The sequence below is a fragment of the Arachis duranensis genome, chromosome 6 (genome assembly GCF_000817695.3).
Source record: "Arachis duranensis cultivar V14167 chromosome 6, aradu.V14167.gnm2.J7QH, whole genome shotgun sequence".
In the NCBI taxonomy this organism is placed as follows: domain Eukaryota; kingdom Viridiplantae; phylum Streptophyta; class Magnoliopsida; order Fabales; family Fabaceae; genus Arachis; species Arachis duranensis.
The window spans coordinates 98,751,118-98,776,457 of NC_029777.3; the positions used below are offsets into that span (position 1 = coordinate 98,751,118).

At 38.4% G+C, this 25,340-nt stretch overlaps 2 protein-coding genes across 4 annotated transcripts; one reads left to right on the plus strand and one right to left on the minus strand.

Moving 5' to 3' along the window:
- Positions 1-6,236: 6,236 nt before the first annotated feature.
- LOC110273053 (uncharacterized) lies at positions 6,237-10,161 on the plus strand. Its single transcript, XM_021125903.1, has 3 exons — positions 6,237-6,295; positions 6,576-7,015; positions 7,814-10,161. The coding sequence occupies exons 1-3, from the start codon at positions 6,237-6,239 to the stop codon at positions 10,159-10,161; spliced, it is 2,847 nt and encodes a 948-aa protein (XP_020981562.1).
- An 8,279-nt stretch (positions 10,162-18,440) lies between these two features.
- Positions 18,441-25,110, minus strand: LOC107495063 (uncharacterized). Of its 3 annotated transcripts, none has more exons than XM_016116132.3 (9): positions 24,989-25,068; positions 23,749-24,087; positions 23,461-23,494; positions 23,069-23,299; positions 22,523-22,612; positions 21,949-22,014; positions 21,771-21,862; positions 21,020-21,067; positions 18,441-19,523 (listed from the first exon to the last, which is right to left on the minus strand). In XM_016116132.3, exons 2-9 carry the CDS (start codon positions 24,081-24,083, stop codon positions 19,412-19,414), a joined length of 1,008 nt encoding a protein of 335 aa, XP_015971618.1. In that variant the 5' UTR covers positions 24,084-24,087; positions 24,989-25,068; the 3' UTR covers positions 18,441-19,411. The 3 variants fall into 3 exon arrangements, with proteins under 3 accessions (XP_015971618.1, XP_015971616.1, XP_020980854.1); XM_016116130.3 differs by having other exon boundaries at positions 18,823-19,523; positions 25,011-25,110; XM_021125195.2 differs by lacking the exon at positions 24,989-25,068 and adding an exon at positions 24,358-24,932 and having other exon boundaries at positions 18,823-19,523.
- Between the last annotated feature and the right edge of the window lie 230 nt (positions 25,111-25,340).

The window sequence follows — 25,340 nt, forward strand, 5'->3', positions numbered from 1 at the left end:
CCTTTTCAATATTTTAGATATTAATTATTGTTATTTAATTAACTTATTTTACGTATTTAATTATTAAAATTTTAGGTATTAATTATACCTCAATTACGGCATTAAGATTTTGAACAGGATCTCAATTTAATTTTGAACAATATCGGGAACAAATATATATATGATATTTTAGGTATTAATTATTGTTATTTATTAACTTATTTTAGGTATTTAATTCTTAAAATATTAAATATTAATTATATTCTGTTTACGGTGTTAAGACTTTAGACATAATCCTAATTTAATTTTGAACAATATCGGAAGCAAATATATATAATATTAAATTAAAAGAGTAGATTTTAATTTTACATAAAATAATATAATAGATATAGAGTATAAATAAATTTTTCTAACAAATATAATTACTCATAATGTGATATTTTATTACGATAACATATCTTTGTATATTGGCTCCCTATATATATATATATATTTCTTTTTAGTTCATTATTTTTCTATCATATAACATATTATTATTATATTTTAAATTTAGAAATTTTTTGATCTAACATTGGGTGAAAGAATGACAAATAAAAAAAATGAAAAAAAAATGGGAACATTCCAACATAATTACTGCTAATTTTTTTTAAGTTTTTAAATATGTTATTTATTTTATTCATTTAGAGTAATAGCTAAATTTATCATAGCTGTAGTACAATTATCTTTAAACTATTAGTATTATTAGTATATTTTTAAAATTATTGATATATTATTAGTATATATAATAAATAATAATAAATTTTCTGTCATGTTTATCATGTAAAAAATTTATAATTTTGATATAGTCTTTATTCTATTTTTTTTTATACCTAATGGCTACTACCTACGATCTTATCAATAATATCACCTATAGTAGATTATACGAAGAGAAAATATAGAAAATAAAGACAAAAATTATATGGTTATAGAAAATCACATCCAAGTTTGACAAGAGTAAGACTACTTACATAAAAATAGTTCTAATAGATAATAAGATTAGTTGATTCGTTTACTAAATTTTTTCAAGTAATGCTAAGTTCAATTTATAAATAGATTTTGATACACTGACAGTGTAAAGCGTTTTACACAGTCGTGCAATCACATCCGTTCTTTTGGATGACCATTCACGTGGTCAATATGAAAGGTATTTATTTTTATTGATATGTCATTACGTAATTGGATGCACGTGTAAAACTACCTTACACTGTCAGTGCATCAAAATTAAATTCTTATAAATATTTGTAGTTCATATTTTAAGTTAATTTTATAAGTACACCATTTCATAAGTCAAAGACAGTTCTTTTTAATAGATTTGTAAATGCTAATAGCTTTTATATTTAATTTATTTTGTAGTACGATAAAATTCATTGTTCAATCAAGAATTACTTGACAAAAATATTTGAGAATGAATTGATAGAAAGGAAGGTCTATGTCTTCTCAAATTTTGAGATTGAAAAATCAAGCGGAATATATCTTCTGACTGTACACACGTGCAAAACATCTTTTAAAAAGGAGCCACGTATAGTACATAAAACGGTCGATAATTGTAAAATTCTGGATAATCATTTAGATTTACTTGCCCATGCTAATATACTAAAACAAACAAATGAACGATTCTACTTATTTGGTACATAGTTAATTTATATTAATCCACACAAAATTATTTTTCTTTTAATTTTAAGTTTTGCCGAAAAATTGTATAATAGCATCATCTTATCGATAACAAAAATTTTAATAGTTTATTTATGAAAATATTTAAAATTGTATTATGACTTTTTTAAGGTATATCCGTTTATTAATATACTATTCTTAATTTTATCGTTCAACATAAAATAAATCAGTAAATTCTCTTTATTTTATACTCGTACAAAGTTATAATTTCTTATATTATTCACTCATTTGTCCTAAATTTGGTATTTTTAATTCAATTTTTTTGTTCAATTAGATGTTATTAGACTCTTGACTGAAAAGGAAAAACTTATATCATGGTCAAAAATAGGAAAAAATGACTAGTACTTTGTGATTGATCTTCATGATTTGCAATATGTAAAATTTTAATATTTTAATATGAATATTTCTTTTGGTAATAATTATGTGTTGTGGTGCAAAAATTTTTTCTTTATGTATTACTACTGTTCCGGCTCAGCCCAACTGGTGCATTGTCCAGCCCGAGCCGGTGTACGGAACGACCCGAGTCGAGCGGCTGACCCAGCGGGCTTCATACGTCCGGATTGCGATCCGGACACCTACTCCTTGGCAGCCAACCACATGACAGCTGGGAAAGAAAACTTCCAAGAAAGGGATCTTTCCTGTGGGACCCGCCCTACTGACAGAGTATATATGGGGAGTGCCCTAACCCTCCCCACGGTACGTCACTATCTCCACACTAAACTCTGACTTGAGCGTCGGAGTATCATTGCAGGTGGCTTCCCCCTTTTTCGTACCGCAATAGCTCTGGACGTCGCGAAGCCTCAGCCCTCACTCACCAGAGACCCGGTCCTAAGCCAGCTCCCATCATCACCCTCAAAGCATCATCGACCCGTTCAGGACCCGAAGTACCGAACATTGGAGCCGTCTGTGGGGACTGGCCTGAATGGACTTTCTGTTAGGTCCTGTGGAGGCACAGGACGGAGGCGAACCACGTGGGGATGAAATGGTTCCTCGAATCGGTCGGGTAGCCTTTGTGGCTTCCTCTCGTAAACGCACAAAATCCCCCCGCGGCGACCTGAGCTTCCCTCGCATTCCCAAGAGAGGCGTCCCTTTGGAGGAACAGGTTGCGACAGGGCAAGATCATTTCCGGTCTCCTCAAAGAAGGGGAAAACTAGAGGGAGAAGCCCCCGAAGAGACCACTCCAGACGTACCCCGACCCCCCGATCAGAATTAGAAAGTCAAGGGGAAAGTAGGGAGTTAGCGAGAAGACGGCGAGATCCTATAATCTACACCCGACCTCCGGTGAGACATACCATGGAGGAAAACCATGATAACACTAGAGAAAGGCCGAGGAGAAGGCGACACCCTGTAATCATGGGGGCAACCTCTTTCCACCATTCCATTCTCGACGTCCGGCTACCGAAGCACTTCGATAAGCCAACAGACATAAGATACGATGGGACCCAAGACCCCCAAGAACATTTAACGGCCTTCGAGGCTAGGATGAATCTGGAAGGAGTGGGTGATGAAGGAAGGTGTCACGCCTTCCCAGTAACCTTAGCGGGGCCGCAATCCGCTGGTTCAATGCTCTCCCCTAGCCGTGACAACCTTTGCGGACATAACCCGCGCCTCTTAGCTCAGTTTACCACACGTATTGCTAAAGCCAAGCACTCGATCAACTTGCTGGGGGGTGACACAGAGAAGCGGGGAACCAGCCAGAAAATACCTAGATAGGTTCAATGATGAATACTTGGAGATTGACAGCCTAACGACTCGGTGGCCAATTTATGCTTGACGAACAGGTTGAACGAAGATTTCAGGAAGCACCTTACCACCAAGCCCGTGTGGACGATGCAAAAAATCCAAAATGTGGCTAGGAAGTATATCAACGACAAGGAGGTTAGCCAAGTCGTGGCAGCCAACAAGCGGCAACCCGCAATCGGCAACAAGGACGGAGGGCTAGCTAAAAACTTTAAGTCATTCTCCCGTGTAGGAAAGTTTACTAACTACTCTCCCCTGACAGCCCCGATCGTCGAGGTGTACCAGCAGATAGCCGACAAATGCATCCAGTCGAAGTCCCGACAACTCAAGGATAGAACTGGAGGGAACAAAAACCTCTACTGTGACTACCACAAGGGCTTCAGCCACAAGACCCAAGATTATTTCGATTTGAAGGATGTTCTAGAGGACCGATCTGGCGACAACAGGAGCCGCGCCGTGAGACCGAGACAAGAACCCGATGACAATGAATGCGGCCTCACCATTGTGAACGTGGTAGTCGGGAGAGACGTTGTCCCCAGGTCGAAGTCGGCATTCATGAAAGATGCCAAAGTCTTGGCTGTGTCATCGTCTAGTCCCGCACCTTCCTCCAGGAGGGCCCCATCAGTATCATTCGGACCAGAGTATCAATGGTTCAACAACTTGCCGGAGAACCCTCCTATGGTGATCACAACGAGAGTGGAAACTGGCCTGGTCAGGCGAATCCTCGTAGACACCGGAGCCGATTCGAATATCATGTTCTATAATGTGTTTGATGCTCTGGGCCTCCGAGACACCGACCTGATAACCCACCAACACGGTGTGGTCGGCTTAGGCGATAACTTTATCAAGCCTGATGGAATAATCTCCCTATCAGTCACCATAGGAGGAGATCGAGAGAAGAGGTCGGTAATGGCGGAGTTCGTTGTTCTAAGGGACTCAATGGCCTACAACCTCATCTTGGGAAGGAAAACCATCAATGAATTCAGAGCAGTGATTTGTACCAAGCTATTGATGATGAAGTTTGTTGCTGATGATGGGTCGGTTGGATCCATCAGAGGAGATTTGGAAATGGCGGTCGCGTGTGACAACGCCAGTCTCTCCCTAAGAAAGAAGTCCAAACAGGCATTCGGGGTCTTCCTAGCTGATCTAGATGCCAAGGTCGACGACAAGCCCAGGCCAGAATCTGAAGGAGACCTTGAGAAGTTCAAGGTCAGTGACTCGGAAGAAAGGTTCACTTTCGTGAATAGAAAGCTCCCTCATGACTTGAAAGATCCATTGGTGGAAATGATCCGGGTAAATGGTGATCTATTCGCCTGGACACCAGCCGACATGCCGGGGATTGACCCCTAGTTCATGTCACACCATCTAGCTGTGAAGGCAGAACCTAAACCGATGGCACAGAGAAGAAGGAAAATGTCCCAGGAAAGAGCTGACGAGGTGGCCAGGAAAACGATTAGCCTACTAGAAGCGAGGTTCATCCGAGAACTAGACTACTCCACTTGGCTGTTGAATGTAGTCCTTGTCAAGAAAGCCAATGGGAAGTGGAGTATGTGCGTGGATTATTCCGATCTCAACAAGGCCTGTCCCAAGGATTCCTTCCCCCTCCCTAACATTGATGCCTTAGTAGACGCGACCGCAGGGTATCGGTTTTTGAGTTTTATGGACGCATACTCTGGCTACAACCAAATACCGATGCACCGGCCAGACGAGGTGAAAACGGTGTTCATAAAGCCAGGGGGTACGTACTGCTATAAGGTGATGCCGTTTGGACTGAAAAATGCAGGAGCTACGTATCAAAGGCTGATGAACAAGGTATTTAGCAGTCTTATCGGCAAGACGGTGGAAGTGTGTGTAGACGACATCATGGTAAAGACCACCCAGGCCGAAGACCTCATTAGTGATCTTGAGACCGTGTTCGCATCTCTGCGGCGGCACAACATGAGGCTTAACCCCCTCAAGTGCGCTTTCGCCGTGGAAGCCAGGAAGTTCTTAGGATTCATGATAACCCAAAGAGGAGTGGAAGCCAACCTGGAGAAATGTGAAGCAATCCTGCGGATGACGAGTTCGGGATGTGTTAAAGATGTACAGAGATTGGCGGGAAGACTCACGGATCTATCCCGTTTTCTCGGTGCGTCGGCTGCCAAAGCTCTTCCGTTCTTCAACTTGATAAAAAAAGGGATAGTGTCCGAATGGACGCCGGCGTGTGAGGAATCCCTCAATCATTTCAAGAGTATAATTTTAGCAACACCTGTCCTCGGCAAACCCATGAATGGAGAGACGCTATACTTGTCCTTAGCAGTAACTGATGAGGCTTTGGTGACCGTCTTGGTATGGGAAGAAGGGAAGATCCAGCAACCGGTCTACTTTGTGAGCAAGGCGTTGCAAGGAGCAGAGCTGAGGTACAGTAAGCTGGAAAAGCTGGCGTATGTGCGCCTGACCTCCTCCTGTAGACTGCGACAATACTTCCAAGGACACCAGATAATCGTCAGGACCGACCAAGCGATCCGCCAAGTACTACTAAAACTCGACTTGGTGGGTAGGATGATGATATGGGCAATCGAACTATCTCAGTATGACCTGCAGTACGAACCCAGACATGTAATCAAAGGCCCAAGCAATGGCCGATTTCCTGGTGGAAGTAACGGAAAATACTCCCGAGACGCCGAGCTCACGGTGGAAATTCCATGTGGACGGAGCCTCCAACCAAACGTTCGATGGAGCAGGGATCATCCTAGAAAGCCCAATCGGGATCGTTTACGAGCAATCAGTCAAATTCGAGTTCCCGGTGTCCAATAACCAAGCAGAATATGAGGCCCTTCTTGGCGGGCTACTTTTGGCAAGGGAGGTTGGGGCCACCAGAGTGGAGGTATGCAGTGACTCACAAGTTGTCACATCACAGATTAATGGAACGTATCAGGTCAGGGACTCACTGTTGCAAAAATACTTGGAGACAGGGACGGATGCATTCATTGAGTAGTGGGGGTAACTGCCCCCAGTGAAATTTCAGAAATTACTTAGTACTTCATAATAAAATGTCTTAAATGCCCCTACTATATAATTTATTTTGACCCCACAACCCCAAATCAAATCCCTAACCCTTCTTTTTCCAATCTTCTTCATCTGCTCCAAGCCTCCAAGCTTCGCAGCCTCCAACCTTCGCACTTCGCAGCCCGCACTCGGCAGTCGGCACTCTTATCTCCAGATATTAGAGCCACTCCGCCGCTTCGCGTCTCAGCCAGTGTCACGGCTCTCTCCCCGCTGACGTTTTTGGCTCTCCGGCCTCTGCCCTCCTGTCTCCAGAGTTACTGCCGTGTCTCCACATCTCCGCGTCTCCTTCTGCCTTCTTCTTCATCGACCGGTTCCGATCCGTTCGTCCTTCTTCTTCGAATATTGCAAATCTGCGATCTTCTTCTCTCTTTGGTTTTCAATCTTCAGTCTTCACTCTTCAGGCTTCAGCAGAGAACGCCTGGCTTTCGTCCTGCTGCCGCTGAACGCCGCATAGATCCGTCACTGGCTACTATCTACTGGGTTTTACACTTTTGCTTCCTAGAGTTCAACTGTTCAGATTCAATCTTGGATTTTTTTGGTACAGTCATGAATCATGATTCACAGATCTGCAATTCTGCTTATTCACTTATTTTCCTCATTGTTGTTTGATAACTGATTTAGTTGTTAATTGTGAATTTGTATTGAATATTTGATTTTGTTCTGATGTAATGCAAGTTTAGTTTGATTAATTTATTTGTTAATTGTTTTTGTGCATTGATTTAATTATTTTTGAAGACTTAATTTGTTCTGATGTATAAATACGAGAAAATAATATAAATCAGTCAATAATCAACTAATAGTCTAATATTGATTTTGAATTTTTGGATGTAGAAAGTAGAAATCTTCTGATGATTCCTTTTAATGATCTGATATATATTTGTTGATTAAGATGTAGCATTCTATTTGTTGCATCAGATTGAGAATTTTTAATTCTTTCATAGCTGCTTGATTACCTAATACCTTCCTCTTGATTGGAATTCACAAGCATAAAGCATCCTCTTTAAGCAATGATAAGGCAAAGAAATGAGTGGCTGACAAGAGAGACTGAAAATTATTTTCTTGTTGTTTTATTTAAATTATTTTGTTGGAATTCACAAATCACAAGCATTCTCTTTAAGCAATGATAAGGCAAATTCTGTTTAAGTAATGATAAGGCAAAGAAATGAGTGGCTGACAAGAGAGGCTAAAAATTATTTTGTTGTTGTTTTATTTAAATTATTTTGTTGTATACTTGTATTTATAATTTTATATTGTAATTTTTAATTTGTGTAGAATTGTGTATTTATAATTTTATACTTGTATTTATAATTTTGTATTTATAATTTTATCTTATTAGTAATAGAGAAATATTTCAAAAGAACCTCATCATTGGAGATTGGATCCCAAAACAATTCATCGACCTCTTCTAATAAAAGGAGGTTTTTAGAATTTGAAGTAGATAATCTTATAGCAGATCCAGGACAACGACCAAAGATTTCAAGTTATCACCCGAATGACAGAGACAAAGTTAGATGTGCATATTTGCAAAAAGGTCCTTGTCAACCAAGGACTCATGATTTTCCGCAAACTGCTTGTGGTTCTTCTTTTCGAAGATTTAATCCTAATTGGTTTGATGACTATGGCAACTGGTTAGAGTATAGTATATCAAAAGATGCTGTTTTTTGTCTTTGCTGTTATCTTATGAAACCTGAGACTGAAGGTGGTGATGCTTTTGTAACTACTGGCTTTTCAAATTGGAAAAAAAAGGAAAGACTACAAATTCATGTTGGGATTCATGATAGCGCTCATAATCAAGCTTGGAGAAAATGTGAAGCACTTATGAGACCAAAACAACACATCACTACTGCTATTGAAAAACAATCTGAGCAAGCTAAAAAGAATTATCAAATTCACTTGACAGCAACAATTGATTGTATTAGATTTCTTTTGCGACAAGGATTGGTCTTTCGTGGTAATGATGAGACAGATGATTCTGTTAACCAAGGAAATTTTTTGGAACTTCTAAACTTTCTTGCGCAACATAATGAAGAGATTGGTCGTGCTTTCAAAAATGCTCGTGGGAATCTTAAATTAATAGCACCCTCAATTCAAAAAGATATTGTAAGAGCTGCTGCAAGGGAAACAACAAAAGTTATTGTAGATGATCTTGGGGATGAATTATTTGCTGTATTGGTTAATGAAGCCCGTGACATTTCTATTAAGGAGCAAATGTCAGTTTGCTTAAGGTATGTGAACAAAGAAGGACAAGTTAGGGAGAATTTTCTTGGTCTTGTTCATGTTTCTAATACTAATGCTTTATCTCTAAAATTAGCATTGGAGTCATTATTAGAAACACATAATTTAAGTTTATCAAGAGTACGTGGACAAGGATATGATGGTGCAAGTAACATGCAAGGAGAATTTAATGGTTTGAAAACTTTGATATTGAAAGAAAATTCTTATGCTTTCTATGTACATTGCTTTGCCCACCAACTTCAGTTAGCTCTTGTAACGGTTGCAAAAAAACAAGTTGAAATTGCTTTGCTTTTTAATTTGTTAACTAATTTGTGCAATGTTGTTGGAGCTTCGTGTAAACGAAGAGATATGCTTCGTGATAGTCAAATGACTAAGACAATTGAAGCACTAAAAAGTGGAGAAATTTCTAGTGGGCGTGGTTTGAATCAAGAAATAGCTTTGAAAAGAGCTGGAGATACTAGATGGGGTTCACAATATGAAACTATACTTCGATTAATTTCTTTGTTTCCTTCCGTGGTCAATGTTCTTAAATATGTTGAGAAATATGGAAATAATTCAGAACAAAGAGCTGAAGCATGTCATTTATTGAATGTCATTCAATCCTTTGAATTCATTTTCAACTTGCACTTGATGAAAAATATCTTGGGAGTTACTAATGAGTTATCTCAAGCGTTACAAAGGAATGATCAAGACATTGTAAATGCTATGGCATTAGTCAAAGTGTCTAAGCAACGGTTGCAAAATATAAGAGATGATGGCTGGTCTCTTTTACTTGACGAAGTCTCAATGTTTTGTGACAAACATGATATTACTGTTCCAATCATGGATGATATATTTGTGTCACAAGGAAGATCAAGACGCAAAGTTCAAAAGATATCAAATTTTCATCATTTTCAAGTTGAGATATTCTATCAAGTAGTTGATAGACAACTTCAAGAACTCAATAATCGTTTTACAGAGGTGAATACTGAATTGCTTCTTTGCATAGCTTGTTTGAATCTAAGACACTCAGTTTTTACATTTGATAAGGAAAAGTTGATCCAGTTAGCTCAATTCTATCCATTAGAATTTTCTTCCACTCAACTTTTGGCACTTGACAGTCAACTTGAGAACTTCATACTAGATGTGCGTTCTGATGATCAATTCTCAGACTTAAATGGAATTGGTGCTCTTTCTCAGAAGTTGGTTGAGACTCGAAAAAATATTGTTTATCCATTAGTGTTTCTTCTTTTGAAGTTAGCTTTAGTTTTGCCCGTAGCAACTGCATCAGTTGAAAGAACTTTTTCTGCTATGAACATTATAAAGAGTCGACTTTGGAACCGTATGGGAGACGAATTTTTAAATGATTGTTTAGTGACATACATAGAAAGAGAGACATTTGATTGTATTGACAATGAAAAGATTATTCAATCTTTTCAAAATATGAAACCTAGAAGAATGGAATTCTAAATTATTTGTTATTATTTTGAATTATTATTTTATTTTAATTTATTGGTTAAATAATTTAAAAAATATTCCTATTTTATAACATTAATTATAAAAATTATTATTATATTATATATATTTTGCCCCACTGAAAAAATTTTCTGGATCCGTCACTACTTGGAGAGGGTCAAAAGGCTGAGAGAGGAGTTCGACGAGGTCACGGTACAACACGTTCCAAGAGAGAGGAACACCGGAGCTAACTTCCTGTCAAAACTGGAAAGCACAAAGCCAGGAACGGGAAACCGATCTCTGATTCAAGGTTTAGTGAAGGAACCAACAGTGACCTTACACATAACACAGGCAGCCGATTACCCCTCATGGATGGATCCAATCATCGATTTCTTGGAAAACGGTAAGCTCCCTGATGACGACAAGATAGCAAAAGCACTGAGGAGAGAAGCGGCCAAGTATACAATAATACAAGGCCAACTATTTAAGAAATGACTGAACCAACCTCTATTGAAGTGCCTACACCCAGACCTGACGGACTACGTATTAAGCGAAGTCCATGAGGGGTGTTGCGGCCACCACATCGGGGGAAAGGCCTTAGCTCGGAAACTCGTCAGGGCCGGCTACTATTGGCCCTCTATGACTATGGATTCCAAAGAGTTCGTGAAGAAATGCAGGATATGCTAGGAGAACGCCAACTTTCACAAAGCGCCGGCGGCTAAACTGAGCTTACTGATGGCCTCCCGACCATTCTCTCAATGGGGAGTTGATCTGTTAGACAGGTTAAATACCCAATTGTTGCCATCGATTACTACACCAAGTGGGTGGAGGCCGAGCCGTTGGCCAGCATATCTTCGGCAAACTGTCGAAAATTCACGTGGAGGCAAGTAATAGCCAGATTTGGAATTCCCGAGATCGTCATCTCGGACAATGGAACACAATTTGCCGATAAGAAGTTCGAAGAATTTCTCGCTGGTTTAGGGATAAAGCAGAAGTTCTCGTCTGTCGAGCACCCCCAAACCAACGGCCAAGTCGAAGCAATGAACAAGGTCATTCTACAAGGTCTTAAAAAGCAACTTGACCAGAAGAAGGGAGCCTGAGCAAATGAGCTAGCGTCGGTCCTCTGGTCCTATCGCATGACACAACAGTCATCTACTGGGGAGACGCCCTTCCGACTCACCTATGGGGTTGACGCGTAATACCCGTAGAGATTGGGGAACCGAGCCCATGACTACTCTTGGGAGGAGTTGAGGAAGCCGTGGAAAAGGACTTGGTAGACGAGACTAGAGAAATGGCCCACTTGTCGGAGACGGCGTTGAAACAAAGAATGGCCCTGCGTTACAATGCCAAAGTGCTAAAGAGAGATTTTGAGCCAAACGACCTAGTTTTACGACGCAATGACGTGAGTCTCCGGACACCAGGGGAAGAAAAGTTGGCAGCAAATTGGAAGGTCCGTACAAGATAAAGGAAGTAGTCGGCAGTGGTGCCTATAATATGGAACGACTGCACGGCAGGGAAGTTCCCAGAACGTGGAACGCGAGAAACCTAAGAAGATTCTACTCCTAGAGGCCGAAGCCCACCCGGCGGGCAGGCGGTTTCCCGATTTAGTAAGACCCGTATTACTTTATGTTCAGATTATTTCCCATTGGTTGTTTATATGAATGACAATTTATTATTATATAATGATTACACTAATTGTTCCTTTCTCGTTTTATACTTTAATGTGCTGTTCACATTATTTTAATCGTTTGATCTGGGAAATTAACCGGTTCAATAACAAAACGGTATCCCGGGACTGATCACCCCAGGAACCACCAAAGTCGCAAATGCTATAGCAAATGGCTACTAAATAAGGCCAAATTTCAAACGCTTAAGCAAAATAGCCACAACTCAGCTTCATTTTTGTCATGACATTGTTTTAGAGTTAAAAGATTATACACAAATGTCTCAATACAGCTTCAAAAAGTCAAAATGGTAGAACAACAAATATTGTCTTACAAACTACCAACAAAACAAGAGTACAAAGAACTCATTTCTTCGGGATATCAACAATCTTGCCATCCTTAATGGTTTTGAAAACATTGACGGCTGAGATGTCAAAGTCGGGAGCCAACAACTTCACTTGAGCCTTGATCGCCTCTTCGGTCGCCATAATAGCATTCCGGTCGTGCTTCACAGTTTCCTTGTACTTTTTCTTGAACTCGGTAGCCTCAGTTTTAGCCGCAGTCATCAACGAGAGGGCATCATCGCGCTCCTTCTCCAGCTCTTTCACCTGACCCTGTGCAGCATTAAGTTGGCCCTCCAAAGTGAGCTTTTGCTCGGTAAGCCGCGTAACCGCTGCGTCGAAAGTCTTGACTTTCTCCTCGGAGGCAGCTAGCTGTGACTGCAGTGACTTCACCTCAACCTTGTATTTTTCGTTGGCTTTGACGGACGATTGAAGCTTATTTTCCAAGGTCCGAGCCGCCGCCAAGACGGGCTCCGCCTTCCATGCTATGGCAGCTGCCCGGAGAACGGTGCCGTACACCCACTTAGCTTGAGAAGCAAGATCCCCACCATGGAAGAAGTCTTCCATGCCAGGCAGGAGTTGTGAATCAATAAAGTTCCTGGCATCAAAGTTTTTCTCCATCACCGTGAGGACCCCCTCAGGGCTGGAGGACAGCTTCCTTTTCCTTGGGTTGTCAACAATGACAACCTCAGGTCCTCCACCCTCCACTTCTGCCATTGGTTGGGGACTCGGACCAGTGCTGGTCTTGACCACCTCCCCCTGGGTGGGCTGGGACTGCGCCTCAACGGTGGGCGAAGGCGATGCCTCATTGGAATGGGTGGCAGAACTATCGTCGCCGCCTTCAAGGAGAAAAGTGTTAAACAAAGCGTCAAGACCAACTTGCTCGCCAACCATTGATACTGAAACAAAATACGGAAGCTCGTTAGTCATTAAACCGGTTGAGTAAACAAAGGATAATAATAAACACGAGTATATGACTAGACGACCACTCACATATATAACCCCTTGCCATTTCGCGGTCACCCATAAGAAGGTGTGGGTTGACATTATTCCTACCAAAAATGGCCAGTAGGATGTCGGCAATCTTTTTATTTTGAGAGGTCAGACCTTTATACATCACCTTCGAGAATGCATTGGCCCCTACCTCAAAGCTCCATTAGGTCGGGATGCAGCGTTCCCCCTCCAAAGTCAGCCAGAAGGGATGCCGGCCTTCGACAAGGCGAACCTTAAAGTATTTATCTTTAAAGCTGTGATAGGAATCCTCGAACAGACCAAAGATCCTCTGACCTTGGGCTGACCAAAACGACATGAATCCCTTCTTGGCTCTTCCCTCCTTGGAAGGATTTGTTAGGACCAAAAGAAATAAGAAGACTTCCACTGAGGTCGGTAGCTCTAAAAACTCACAAACCATCTCGAAACAATGGATAGAGGCCCAGCTGTTCAGATGTAGTTGAGATGGTGCTACATCACATCGGTTAAGCAGCGCCATTTGGAAGGGAAAGAAAGGAATGCGAATCCCCAAGTTGGTGAACATCGCCTTGTACATCCAGATCCAATCGGCAACCCGGGGAGTGTTTAGGTTTAGATGGAATATCCATTCCTGGTCAGCGAGAACAAACATCTCATAGTTAGCTTCCTCAAGGCCTCCCCCGCAGAGGTAGTCAGCTTGTCGGAACTCCGTAAGTTACTCCAAGGTCATCTGATTGGGGTTGTCCCTCACGTCCGAGGTCACCCAGGCATATCAGTCGTAGGGTGCTCTCGCAACGGGGCGTTGGGCCATATCTACAGTGGGGGCACCACTCAGAGTTAGTCTATGAGGTCAGAAAACCGGTACTAACACCAGAGACTACAGTTTGCCTATCCAGTATCTACATTTAAGCAAGGGCTAAATCTACAGTCAAAACGAAACCTAAAAAACCAAAAACTTGGAATGGTTACCCCATAATGACTACCTAATATTGGCACGATCCCAACATGCAACCCAAAATAAGCAATACAGGCATGAAGCAAAGCACAAGAAAACAACATAAATGCAAAATGAAATAAGAAGCAAGAACGAAGGAGGAAACTCATCGAAAGAGTGATGATCAAGAGGAACTAGGAAAATCTCAGGGAAATAGGCTGCACAGAAGCACACTCAGAGCGATGAACTTCAGAAAAGATGAGAGAAAATGAAGGAAATATGGCAACAGTGGGGAGTCAGAAACGGAAACGCAAAAGGTGAAAGAAAACTGAAATGGAAACTAACGCCTAGAAGCGCGAAAGGCAGGGGCAAGGTAGAATTTTCACGCAGGGTTCAAATCCGCTATTAAAGAGCATTAAATGCTCAACACAAAGAACAAGGCGACACAGGATGCTCCTTCGAAGCGACGAGCCTCACTCGCGCGTAGGGGGCACGTCCCTAGCATGATTAACGGCAAACCGACCAAGTGACGACACACGTAAGGGAGAACAGAACGCGCCAACAACGGCGCTCACGGCCATAATTGATGCGTTGGGGGCACTATTCCGGCCCAGCCCAGCTGGTGCATTGTTTGGCCCGAGCCGGTGTACGGAACGACCCGACTTGAGCGGCCGACTCAGCGGGCTTCATACGTCTAGATTGCGACTCGGACACCTACTCCTTGGCATCCAGCCACGTGACAGTTGGGAGAGGAAACTTCCAAGAAAGGGACCTCTCCTGTGGGACCCGCTCTACTAACAGAGTATATATGGGGAGGGCCCTACCCCTCCCCCACGGTACGTCACTATCTCCACACACTTACTGCCATTCGTACAAACTCTGACTTGAGCGTCGGAGTGTCATTGCAGGTGTCTCCCCCTTTTTCGTACCGCAATAGCTCGGGATGTCGTGAAACCTCAGCCCTCACTCACCAGAGACCCGGTCCCAAGCCGGCTCCCACCATCACCCTCAGAGCATCATCGACCCGTCCGGGACCCGAAGTACCGAACAACTACTTACTTCTTTTAATTCTCACTTTCATTCAGAAATGAGAAAAAAATAAGATGCACACTATGAGATCAATTTACAATCCTTGATCATCTATGTGATCACCAAGCAACCGAATACATAATTTATTCTCTAATTTATAAAATTTAACAAATATATTGGTAAGCATATTGGTTTCACATTTATTTATATATTTTATTTATTTATGTTATATTTGTAATTATATTATAACTATTTTATTAATATATTTTTTAAAAAAATATTGTTCGTGGTAGCACATGGTGTATTAAATAAATTAAATGATAAAAACATGTAGCTATTTTCTTTTTTAATCAAGATTTAATAAAATACTGTAATTTAGACTTGCAATAAGAAATATATTAATAGTAAGTGGAGAAAAAAAATGTAATATCATATCAAAGAAATTTTTTTAAATCATAATTATAATTTATGATTGAAATTATAATTTAAATATTTTAAACGGAATAATTTTATTTAGAAAATTCATAATTCAAACATAATTCTTATATACTTAATAGCTACCTTCGAGTTAATACATATATTTAATACCATATTTAAAAAAAATGAACAATACACATCATATTACTTATTTATTAATTAAATTATTATAATTTAAATTAATTTTAATAAAATAATTTAAAATTATAATTTTAATCTTATCACGTGCATAACACGGATTATTACACTTGTATAATATTAAATTTCAGTCTCTCAATCTCTGTACTAATACCTCAAAACAAATATTACCTTAGAATACAAAATTTACTAACAAGTAATTTGGCATGTATTGCCTGTGGAATAAAACAATTTTAGTACACAAGGCTTGCTAAATTGTAGTAGAGATGATTTCGATTATGCTGCCTGCAAAAGTAGTACAAAAATTATACAATTTTACAAGCAGTGACCGCAAAATTGATACAAACTACAGTCTAACTCGTCCTGATTATACCAGATGATCAATATTTGTTAACCATTCACACTTTTTTTTTTACACAAAAGTAAGTTCAACAAATAAATATAATTGTTATTGTTTATGCGAATACAGCCATTATTATGCATAATTGGTTGTTGCTTTTCCTAATTGACATTAGCAGTCTTATTCATGTTAACATAAGAATGTTCGGAATTAAACACAAAAAAATGGTTCATTTCTTTTGAAGCTCCAAGGACACACTGGTTACAGTCCAACCACACAATACAAGGCCCAACACTAAACAGATTACATATAGCATCTATTCCTAGTCAATCCATACTTCGATACCACTTCACCATGATAAACTCGTATGGAATCAGAATGGATTCATGGACAAAGTATCGTACAGATCCAACCAAGTGAGGAGCCTGACTTTATTATCAACAAATTTAAAATTATAAAAAATGCTTAAAGAGAAAGAAAAACACCTTGACATGCATTAGGCGCCATAGTGTCGATTATGTCGTTCTTGTTTATATAATTTGTTTTATATTTAAATTTTATAATAGTTAGTAGATAAGCGCATACTATTATAGTAGTTTACAAAACAAGCTAAATATTATTGTATTGTAGGAACCAAAATTGAAATAAAAGGGTTGGATAAAATATTCAAATTGATCTTTAAAAAATTTTAGATCGGATGTTTTGTTTTTTATTCTCTATAAATTTTCTAGAATTACTACCGTCGAACTCGTTGGTCCCTTCATCGTTTTCAAGGGGACAAATTTTAGAATGATTTTTTTATCTAATTATCGTATAATAAAATTTTGTCCAACATAAATATTAAAAATTTGATTAAAATGACAAAGGAACTAATTGTCCGATAAGAATAATTTTCGAAAACTGTTAGTGAATACAAATTTATTGGAGACCAAGTATCCGATTTGAAATTTCTTAAAAACCAATTTGGATATTTACTCAAATTTATTGCAATCATGACTATAAGGGAATAGAATAATCAATCTTTGATAAAATAAATAAATAAATGAATAAAATACAATACACCAATATGGGAACAGGGGAGCTATATATTTTTTTTTTTTGCCAAACCCACTGATCATATATTCATAGGATTTTTTATTTTAATAAATTAAATAAATATAATAATTATCGAAATAAATAATTTAAAAAATTATTACCAAAATCCGTTTCCTGTCTTATCTCGTTTACAAAATAATTTTGCCCGTATCTCGTTTATAGTGTAAACGAGATAAGCATGTGAACGCGACACGGTAAATGAGATACGTGTATTTGTAAATATAAAAATATATTTTTTGAAAATAATAAAAATATTAATAATATCAATAATATTAATAATCCAAATTTTTAGCATGCAATTAGTACTTAAAAAAATTGGTAAAAGAAATTAAAATAAATATGTTTTGATCAATTAATACTCAAAAAGAGTACATAAAAAATTTTAGATTAAATTATGATCCAATTGGATTGATTTAAATTTAGAAAATAAAAAATTCACACATGTTTAAGTTTTATGTTGAGAATAAATATGTTAATTATAAAAATTAAAAGATAGAAAGTGTGAAGAAGATGCACAACAAATAAAGTAGGAAAAGAATGGGCACATTGCAAAAGTAGTGCAGACGTACCACTTTTGAAAAACAAAGTCGAAAACTTGGTAATTGGTATGCTATTTGCATTTTTTTTCAAACAAACAACAAACAAACAACAACAAAGCCTTGTCCCACTAAGTGGGGTCGGCTACATGAATCAAACGACGCCATTGTGCTCTGTCATGTATCATGTCTACAGAGAGACCGTTTACATGTAGATCTCGTTTGACCACCTCATGGATGGTCTTCTTGGTCTTCTTAGGTCTTCCTCTGCCTTTCGCCCTTTGTCCATCTTCTATCTCATCCACCCTCCTGACTGGATGTTCTATCGGTCTTCTTCTCACATGTTCAAACCACCTGAGACGCGATTCAACCATCTTTTCCACAATAGGTGCTACTCCAACTCTCTCCCTTATATCTTCATTCCTTATTTTATCCAATCGCGTATGACCACTCATCCATCTCAACATCTTCATCTCTGCCACACTCAGCTTATGTTCGTGCTCCCTTTTAGCCGCCCAACACTCCGTACCATACAGCATAGCCGGTCTTATAGCGGTGCGATAGAATTTACCTTTAAGTTTTAAAGGCACTTTTTTGTCGCATATAAAACCAGATGCACTCCGCCATTTTGACCAACCTGCTTGGATCCTATGATTTACATCATGTTCAATCTCTCCATTGTCCTGTATGATGCACCCAAGATACTTAAAACTTTTAACTTTTCGTAGGGTGTTCTCTCCAATTTTCACTTCTATATTGGAGTTTTCCCTTCTTAGACCGAACTTACATTCCATACATCTTCATCTCTGCCACACTCAGCTTATGTTCGTGCTCCCCTTTAGCCGCCCAACACTCCGTACCATACAGCATAGCCGGTCTTATAGCGGTGCGATAGAATTTACCTTTAAGTTTTAAAGACACTTTTTTGTCGCATATAAAACCAGATGCACTCCGCCATTTTGACCAACCTGCTTGGATCCTATGATTTACATCATGTTCAATCTCTCCATTGTCCTGTATGATGCACCCAAGATACTTAAAACTTTTAACTTTTCGTAGGGTGTTCTCTCCAATTTTCACCTCTATATTGGAGTTTTCCCTTCTTAGACTGAACTTACATTCCATATATTCCGTCTTGCTACGGCTTATGCGCAGACCATACATTTTTGTTATGAACATTGGATATTAGTCAAAATAATGGGCACATTGCATTTGCGGGTACAAGAGTAGAGTAATTGAACAAACGCTGACAATACCGGAAGGTTCACAAGCAGCTCAAAAGGGGGTTTTAAATATTAAATATGATGTAATGAGTATAATTGGGCTACATCCAACTTCTAACATTACTATTTATACTATAGTATAATATTTCTAGTAAAATCTAGTTCTACCTTTAATTAATGGACTTATATAACCCAATTAGTCATTAGTAGGGGAACAGGAAATAATGCCATAAAAATGAAGAGCTCCCCCTCCTCAACTTGCTCCCTACATAAATCTTGCCTTACCTTTGGAGAAGAAGCATTTTTAAGCGGTAGCATAATTGAAATGAATTCTGGATGCTTCACATTACTGCATTCGCGGAATTTCAGTAATGTGATGAGGCCATGAGCGCGTTAAAAGGACTCAGTTGTGGATAGCATCTTGCAGCTGGAGAACACACCCTGATATAGTTTTGCAGTAGACCCAAACAGCAATTGGCTCTAAAGCGACCCGACTTAGATAGCGGTTGATCTTTCCTTTCAGCACTGGTAAGAGGATGGGAACCATTTGGACAAGAAATAATGTTTCATTTCCACAATCAGCACAAATAATCCATAACATGGAATATGCAACAATCCGACCAACAAATACCTACAATACACACCAAAAACGAAAAGATTAAGCATATCGCATATGTTATTTTGAATGTTAGATAAGGGACACAAACTAGACAACTTGGAAAAGTAGAGATACCATGTTACAGACAAACACTTACCGTACGTTAAGGTAAGAGAAGATGAGATCAGCTAGTTAGATCAAATTTTAGTTAGTATTAGCATTCATTTGTAACTGCCGAATCCATTAAGTAGTTTGTCAAATTTAAACTATGTTTATCTTTTACCCAAATCATTTATAAGCCAATGTAACAGATTCCTTACCATTTGTAACTCCTAGCCTAAAAATAAAATGTGTGCTCACTGCTCACCGCAGAATGTCGACCTCCACTCGTCTCCTTATCCATACACCATACCTCACCACCTTAAATGTTAGTAATTTTGTTCCCCTTGATCTCAACTCATCCAACTATATTTTATGGCATGAACAAGTGTGCAACTTGATTGAGAGCCAAGACTTTGGGGGCTGTATCTCCGGCAAAACTATGGCCCTCTTCCAATGGTGGAACAGGAATTCTTACTCAAACAGACTCCCTCCTATTTAAGGAACCTACACAATTGATTCATGACTAAATCTCCGATCAACTTGTGATGATCTTTCACCCATTGATAAGCCATTACCAACACAAGATAAAGTTTTTTCACCGTTTTCATGGGCTTGGCTTTGACTATAACTCATGCACCACTACCATGATTCAACTAACTATCCCTTCTTATCAATCTCTCACTCCCCAACTCATTTACTATGATAATCGCACCACAGAATTATCCAAGGCTCTTACCCACAATGCCATCAAAGCATCGTCCCGATACATCCCAACTAAAACCCTAAACCTCGTTCTATCAGTCACTCTTTCACCCTCGAAAGGCCATGGATTCACTCCCCACTCCACTTCATCTGGTGCTAATAAGCCTTCCTCTCAGGCTTCACCTGCAGTTTAGTGCCAGATTTGCAAGGATGGCAACCATGATGGACTTGGTTGCCCTCATCCTTTCAACCATGCTTATCAATCTGAGTCTCTCTTGCTTGCACTTTCAGCTCTTACCCTCAATTAGGCTGATGATACAAATGTATAGCTTCCTGATACTGATGCCAATGCACATATGACAAATGATGTAAGTATCTTAAATAACGTTCGTCCATATTTGGGTAACACTTTTGTTGTTGTTGGTAACGGCAACATTCTTGTTATTTCTCATATTGGTGATACGTCTCTTTCTCTTTCAAATGGTTCTAATATGCTATTAAAAATGTTCCAAGAAACCCATTATTGATTCTAACGTCTAAACAAATTTGTCAATCCTTTAACAGTTATTTATTTCTATATAATTAAAATCACCAGAACAAGATACCAGGTAGAAAGGAAGCAGGAAAGATGAAAATATAGAGCGTCGATATATTCATCAGATGTATCATCATATCATTCATTAGTCCAAAAATGTTTGAAATCTGTACATGGTGAAATGACATACCACAATGGAGCAAGGGGCAACGATAAATCAAGAAATGGGTATGGCCACCTGCAAGAAAGAGAATGCCATTGCCGTTAGTGAGACCCACTTCTCTGCATATTCTATGTTATTAATGATGCATATTTCTAGAAAATACAAGAAACATAGTGTGAACATTCTAGATAAGCTATCGTCTTAGAAAAATCTAACAATAAGGTAAAATAAAATAATAAACTACTGCCACTCGGAGGCTGTGAACCACAAGTATAAATAATAGGCCTCAAAGGCCTCATTTTGGGAGTGCACCAATTTCCCCAAGGGCTGCGAGTATACAAGCGTAAGAAGTAAAGGGACAATTTCAGCATTAGTTCAGGCATAGCAAAAGGACAGGAAGGTGGTGCAGTGCTTAACGGATTGAGCAGAGATTGGGAGTAGAGGATGACAGATGGCAGAGGAGAGAGAGTACGTACAGAGTATGTGAGTGAGGTCAATAGGAAGAGGTATCTAGAACATGGATTGGATTGTAAAGAGGTAATTTCTGGGAAATTGGCTTTGGGAGAGCAGAGCTGCTATGGTGCTCTTTCTTCCCTCTGTTGCCTAATTCTGAGTTCCCTTCCCTTGTAGCTCAGATTCAGCTATAAGTGTTAATAATACACCTTTCTTCCTATACTTTTTTGTGTACCCTTACAACTCCTTCCTTCAGAGATAACCATAACTAATATATCATTTATAAATCTAACATTCTAACATGATAAAGTATAGAAAATCTTACCAAATTGGGACACAAGCATGAATGATCCACTGAAAAATGACAAAAGCTCCTGTCCATAACACAAAGAATGACATCCCCGTCCAGGGAACTTGCTGAAAAATATACGTTGAGTTAATTCAACATCAGTGTTACTAAAGCATTTAGTCCAAATTAGGATATTAGAAGTGAAAATATTCACCAGACAATTTAGAGCTGTATCCCCAAGGAGCAAGATAACATTTAGTGTATGCATATTCACTGTCATCTAAACAAGACATAAAATCTTTGGTCAGATGAAACAGTAGGATTTCAAATTCATAGCAAATTACATAACTATATTGGCCTAAAACCTAATCTTGATCATCCATTTAACAATTTTATTTATTTATTTATTTTTGTTTTTTGGTGATAACCAAACATCTAAGGCACTCCAAAATAAGAAAACTAATTCGAGTTTATGACAACTTCCTTCTTCAACCATCAGTATCCAGTCTACACTCCGTTACCTCCCATCTATACTCTATGAGCCCCAAGTTCAACCATTTATGGCAATTCATAAGTCAACCCACTCGATTAGCAAATGGTAAGAAAGCTATGTAAAAAAAAGGGGGGCCACTCCCAATAGAAAGAACATTCATAACAAGATCTTATTAAATTGGGAATGGCATTATCAAAATGGGAGTGACAATATTTACTTCCAAAAATAAAATTGAAGCATAAATTAGAGAGAATAAAGTAAGAAGAAAGTAAATCTTCAGAAATTTTCCACTCACAAAGTTCCAATCATAATCCTTCAGGGTAAGAAACGGAAATATAATGAACCAATAAACGCAATCTGTGAGCATCACTGCCCCTGCATTCATCTGTTTGGAGGCAAAATAAAGACATTAAAATTTAGAGGAGCACATGAAACAATGTTAGTCAACAACGCATGACAGATTTTTATACTACTAACATAATTGAAAAAGATGGTATTTGTTCAGCTAGATAGTATACAAGTTCACATAAAAATGATTTGCCTTTGAATGCAATAAGATCCATCACAGGAGATTTAGTCTCAGCCAGTAAATTATCTAACAAATTTTGTATAAAATTTGCATCAGCTTAACAAGGAGATAAGAAAATTCAAGATTCCAAGAAAGTGAGTGTGTTGGCCTGGGGGTAGATTAACAAAAATGAGTTCACATAGAGGGGACAAAAGAGTAAAATTAGTTCACCATCATAAAACAAAGAACTAACTATATAGCATCATAACGAAGAAGTAAAAGACTAGTATCCATTATCCCATACAACTAGAATTACTGAATTTTTCTAGTTACCTGGAATAGAACATGAAAAAGGCAACTCAAGGTAGCTGTCACACTACCCCTATGCATTTCAACCAGGGTATCAGCATGATCCTCCATTCTAGAGAGATTTGCAACCTCATGATGCATGAAAGGCATGTTTCGTTCTTGGTCTACATCTATCCTAGCAAAATTAACATTAGAGGTGGAGAATGTTGATGTTTTATACTGATAACACCCATACACTGACAGCACACATCCACACTACAAAATGAAAATTCGGAAATCAAATTGTGTGTTAAGGCTATTTGCCTGAGTACTATATTCTGAGTGTAAATAAAAAGCACCGCGGAATGGCATATTAAGATATATGAAAGGGAAATAAATTGTAACTAAAGGCTCCTAAGAAGGGTTAAGAGACTTACTGCAAAATAAATTGTAACTGAAGTGAAAGTCCACCTGCAACAAATCCACAGTAATAAAAATTATAACTAGAAGTTAGAAGCTAAAGGAAAGAAATGTAAAATACTGGAATGAAACTGAGAGGAAAGAAAAAAAAATCTAAAATCAGAATGGAGAACTTGTGCACTATCATAGCTTCTCCAACTGAGAAAACAAGCCACCAAGCAATAGCACCAATATAAGAATATAAGAATGGCATTACCAAGAAACTAAAAATATAAGGAGAAGTGAACAAGGAGAAAATGCTTAACTGCGTGTAATAGTAAAATATGGTGCCACCATTAATACTAACTTTGGCAATCAGCGTTGCCAAAAGAGAAGCAAATGCAATAACTCGAAAAGCTAGTAAACAAATAGGGTGAATTTCCTTTAGGCATGGTTTCCATGCTTCATCACCAGGTAAAGTCCCATTGCCATCTTGCCGATTTTTTCCTTTGCCATGCATAGAGTCCCTCGAACCTTCATGCTTCCATATCACAAGAAACGCCACAACCATGGGCAGCAAAACACAAAGTGCACAAAGATAGACCCTCCAATTCAACCAATAACTAAGGGTGGTTGTATCTGCAGTATCTTGCAGCTGCATTCTCCTAGAAAATCATTGATGCTAACATTAAAATCACAAACATTTGTTTCAGCACAAAGAATCAAATAATAATCTAGCCTTTCACACAAGTTTTTATAACAGAGAGTTCAATCCATTGGTAAGTTTGTAGAAATGCAAGAAATTTGTGTTTTTGGTCAAACCAATGTGATTCTCAAAGGAATCAATTTTGCTAAGGTCAAGAATATCCACATCATAGTCTAACTGAGATTTTTTTCGATGCACAATACTCTAACTGAGATCATAGTCTAATTACCATTAAATTAAGACAGTGGAACTCACACGTGGTATGATTAAACCCACGTCTAATTACATTGCGGCCAGCACCTCAGTTCTTGTCTTATCGAAGTTTCTTTTCTTACAAACAAACAAGATCATAACAATTCCGATCAAACACTAAAATCTCTATTGTTTAATTTGATTTCAAACCGTAAATGCCCCAAGATTAGGCGACCCAAATAGAAAAAAACAGAGTAAAGCTATCAAAATTTGAACCCAACTCAGCAACTCTTATGTTTCCAATTAATCCCAATCCCTGCATTCTGCGTGCCCTGTTTTAATCTCATTGAGTTCAACGAAAAATCTCCATATTCCCATATAGGAAGCTGAATTCCCCAAAACCAGCAACTTCACATTTACAATGATAAATTAATAACAAACTGAATATAAATCAACATGTAAAGGTAGAAATGAAACTAGGAAGTTTAAATGAATGATGAAAATGGGACAAAATTATCTGAGGGAAAAAATGTATAGTATATCAGCGCATTTTGATTATGCTAACAACTGAAAAACACATATAAAAAAAATAAAGAAAGATAAAGAATAGAGAATCAATGGATATATTAAATGTAGTAACGAAAACTTGAATGTGATCAATGACTTACGAAACTCTGGTTTGGACCTTACCGATTGGCAAAGGAAAGTTTCTGTTCTGTGAAAATGAATTTGCACAGGAAAGAAAGGCAGAAAAAAAAAAGAACGCAAATAGAAAAATAAATAAAATAAAAATTTATTTATCCAATTAAGCGGTTCAAGGTGACTAGGCGAGGGATCAACGTTTAACAGTATTTATCCTCGTGCAGGTTTCTTTTATTTATTTATGAGATTCTTAATTACGACTTTCTGCTTCCAAGGTCTATTATCCATTAAGGCTTTGGATGTAGGATGGAAAATGATTGAAAAAAAATGGGAAGGAAAAAAAAAAATTTTTGTATTGTTTAAATGAAAAAAAAATGT

Bases quoted from the DNA above. Each gene is read 5' to 3' on its own strand.
- LOC110273053 (XM_021125903.1), top strand. From the start codon at position 6,237: ATGAGGCCCTTCTTGGCGGGCTACTTTTGGCAAGGGAGGTTGGGGCCA. The intron at 6,296-6,575 runs GTATGCAGTGAC...CAAGCTTCGCAG, and splicing joins TTGGGGCCACCAGAGTGGAG to CCTCCAACCTTCGCACTTCG. The intron at 7,016-7,813 runs GTACAGTCATGA...TTATCTTATTAG, and splicing joins TTCAATCTTGGATTTTTTTG to TAATAGAGAAATATTTCAAA.
- LOC107495063 (XM_016116132.3), bottom strand. From the start codon at position 24,083: ATGCAGCTGCAAGATACTGCAGATACAACCACCCTTAGTTATTGGTTG. The intron at 21,863-21,948 runs GTGAATATTTTC...TATATTTTTCAG, and splicing joins ATACAGCTCTAAATTGTCTG to CAAGTTCCCTGGACGGGGAT. The intron at 21,068-21,770 runs GTAAGATTTTCT...TCTTTCTTGCAG, and splicing joins CATGCTTGTGTCCCAATTTG to GTGGCCATACCCATTTCTTG.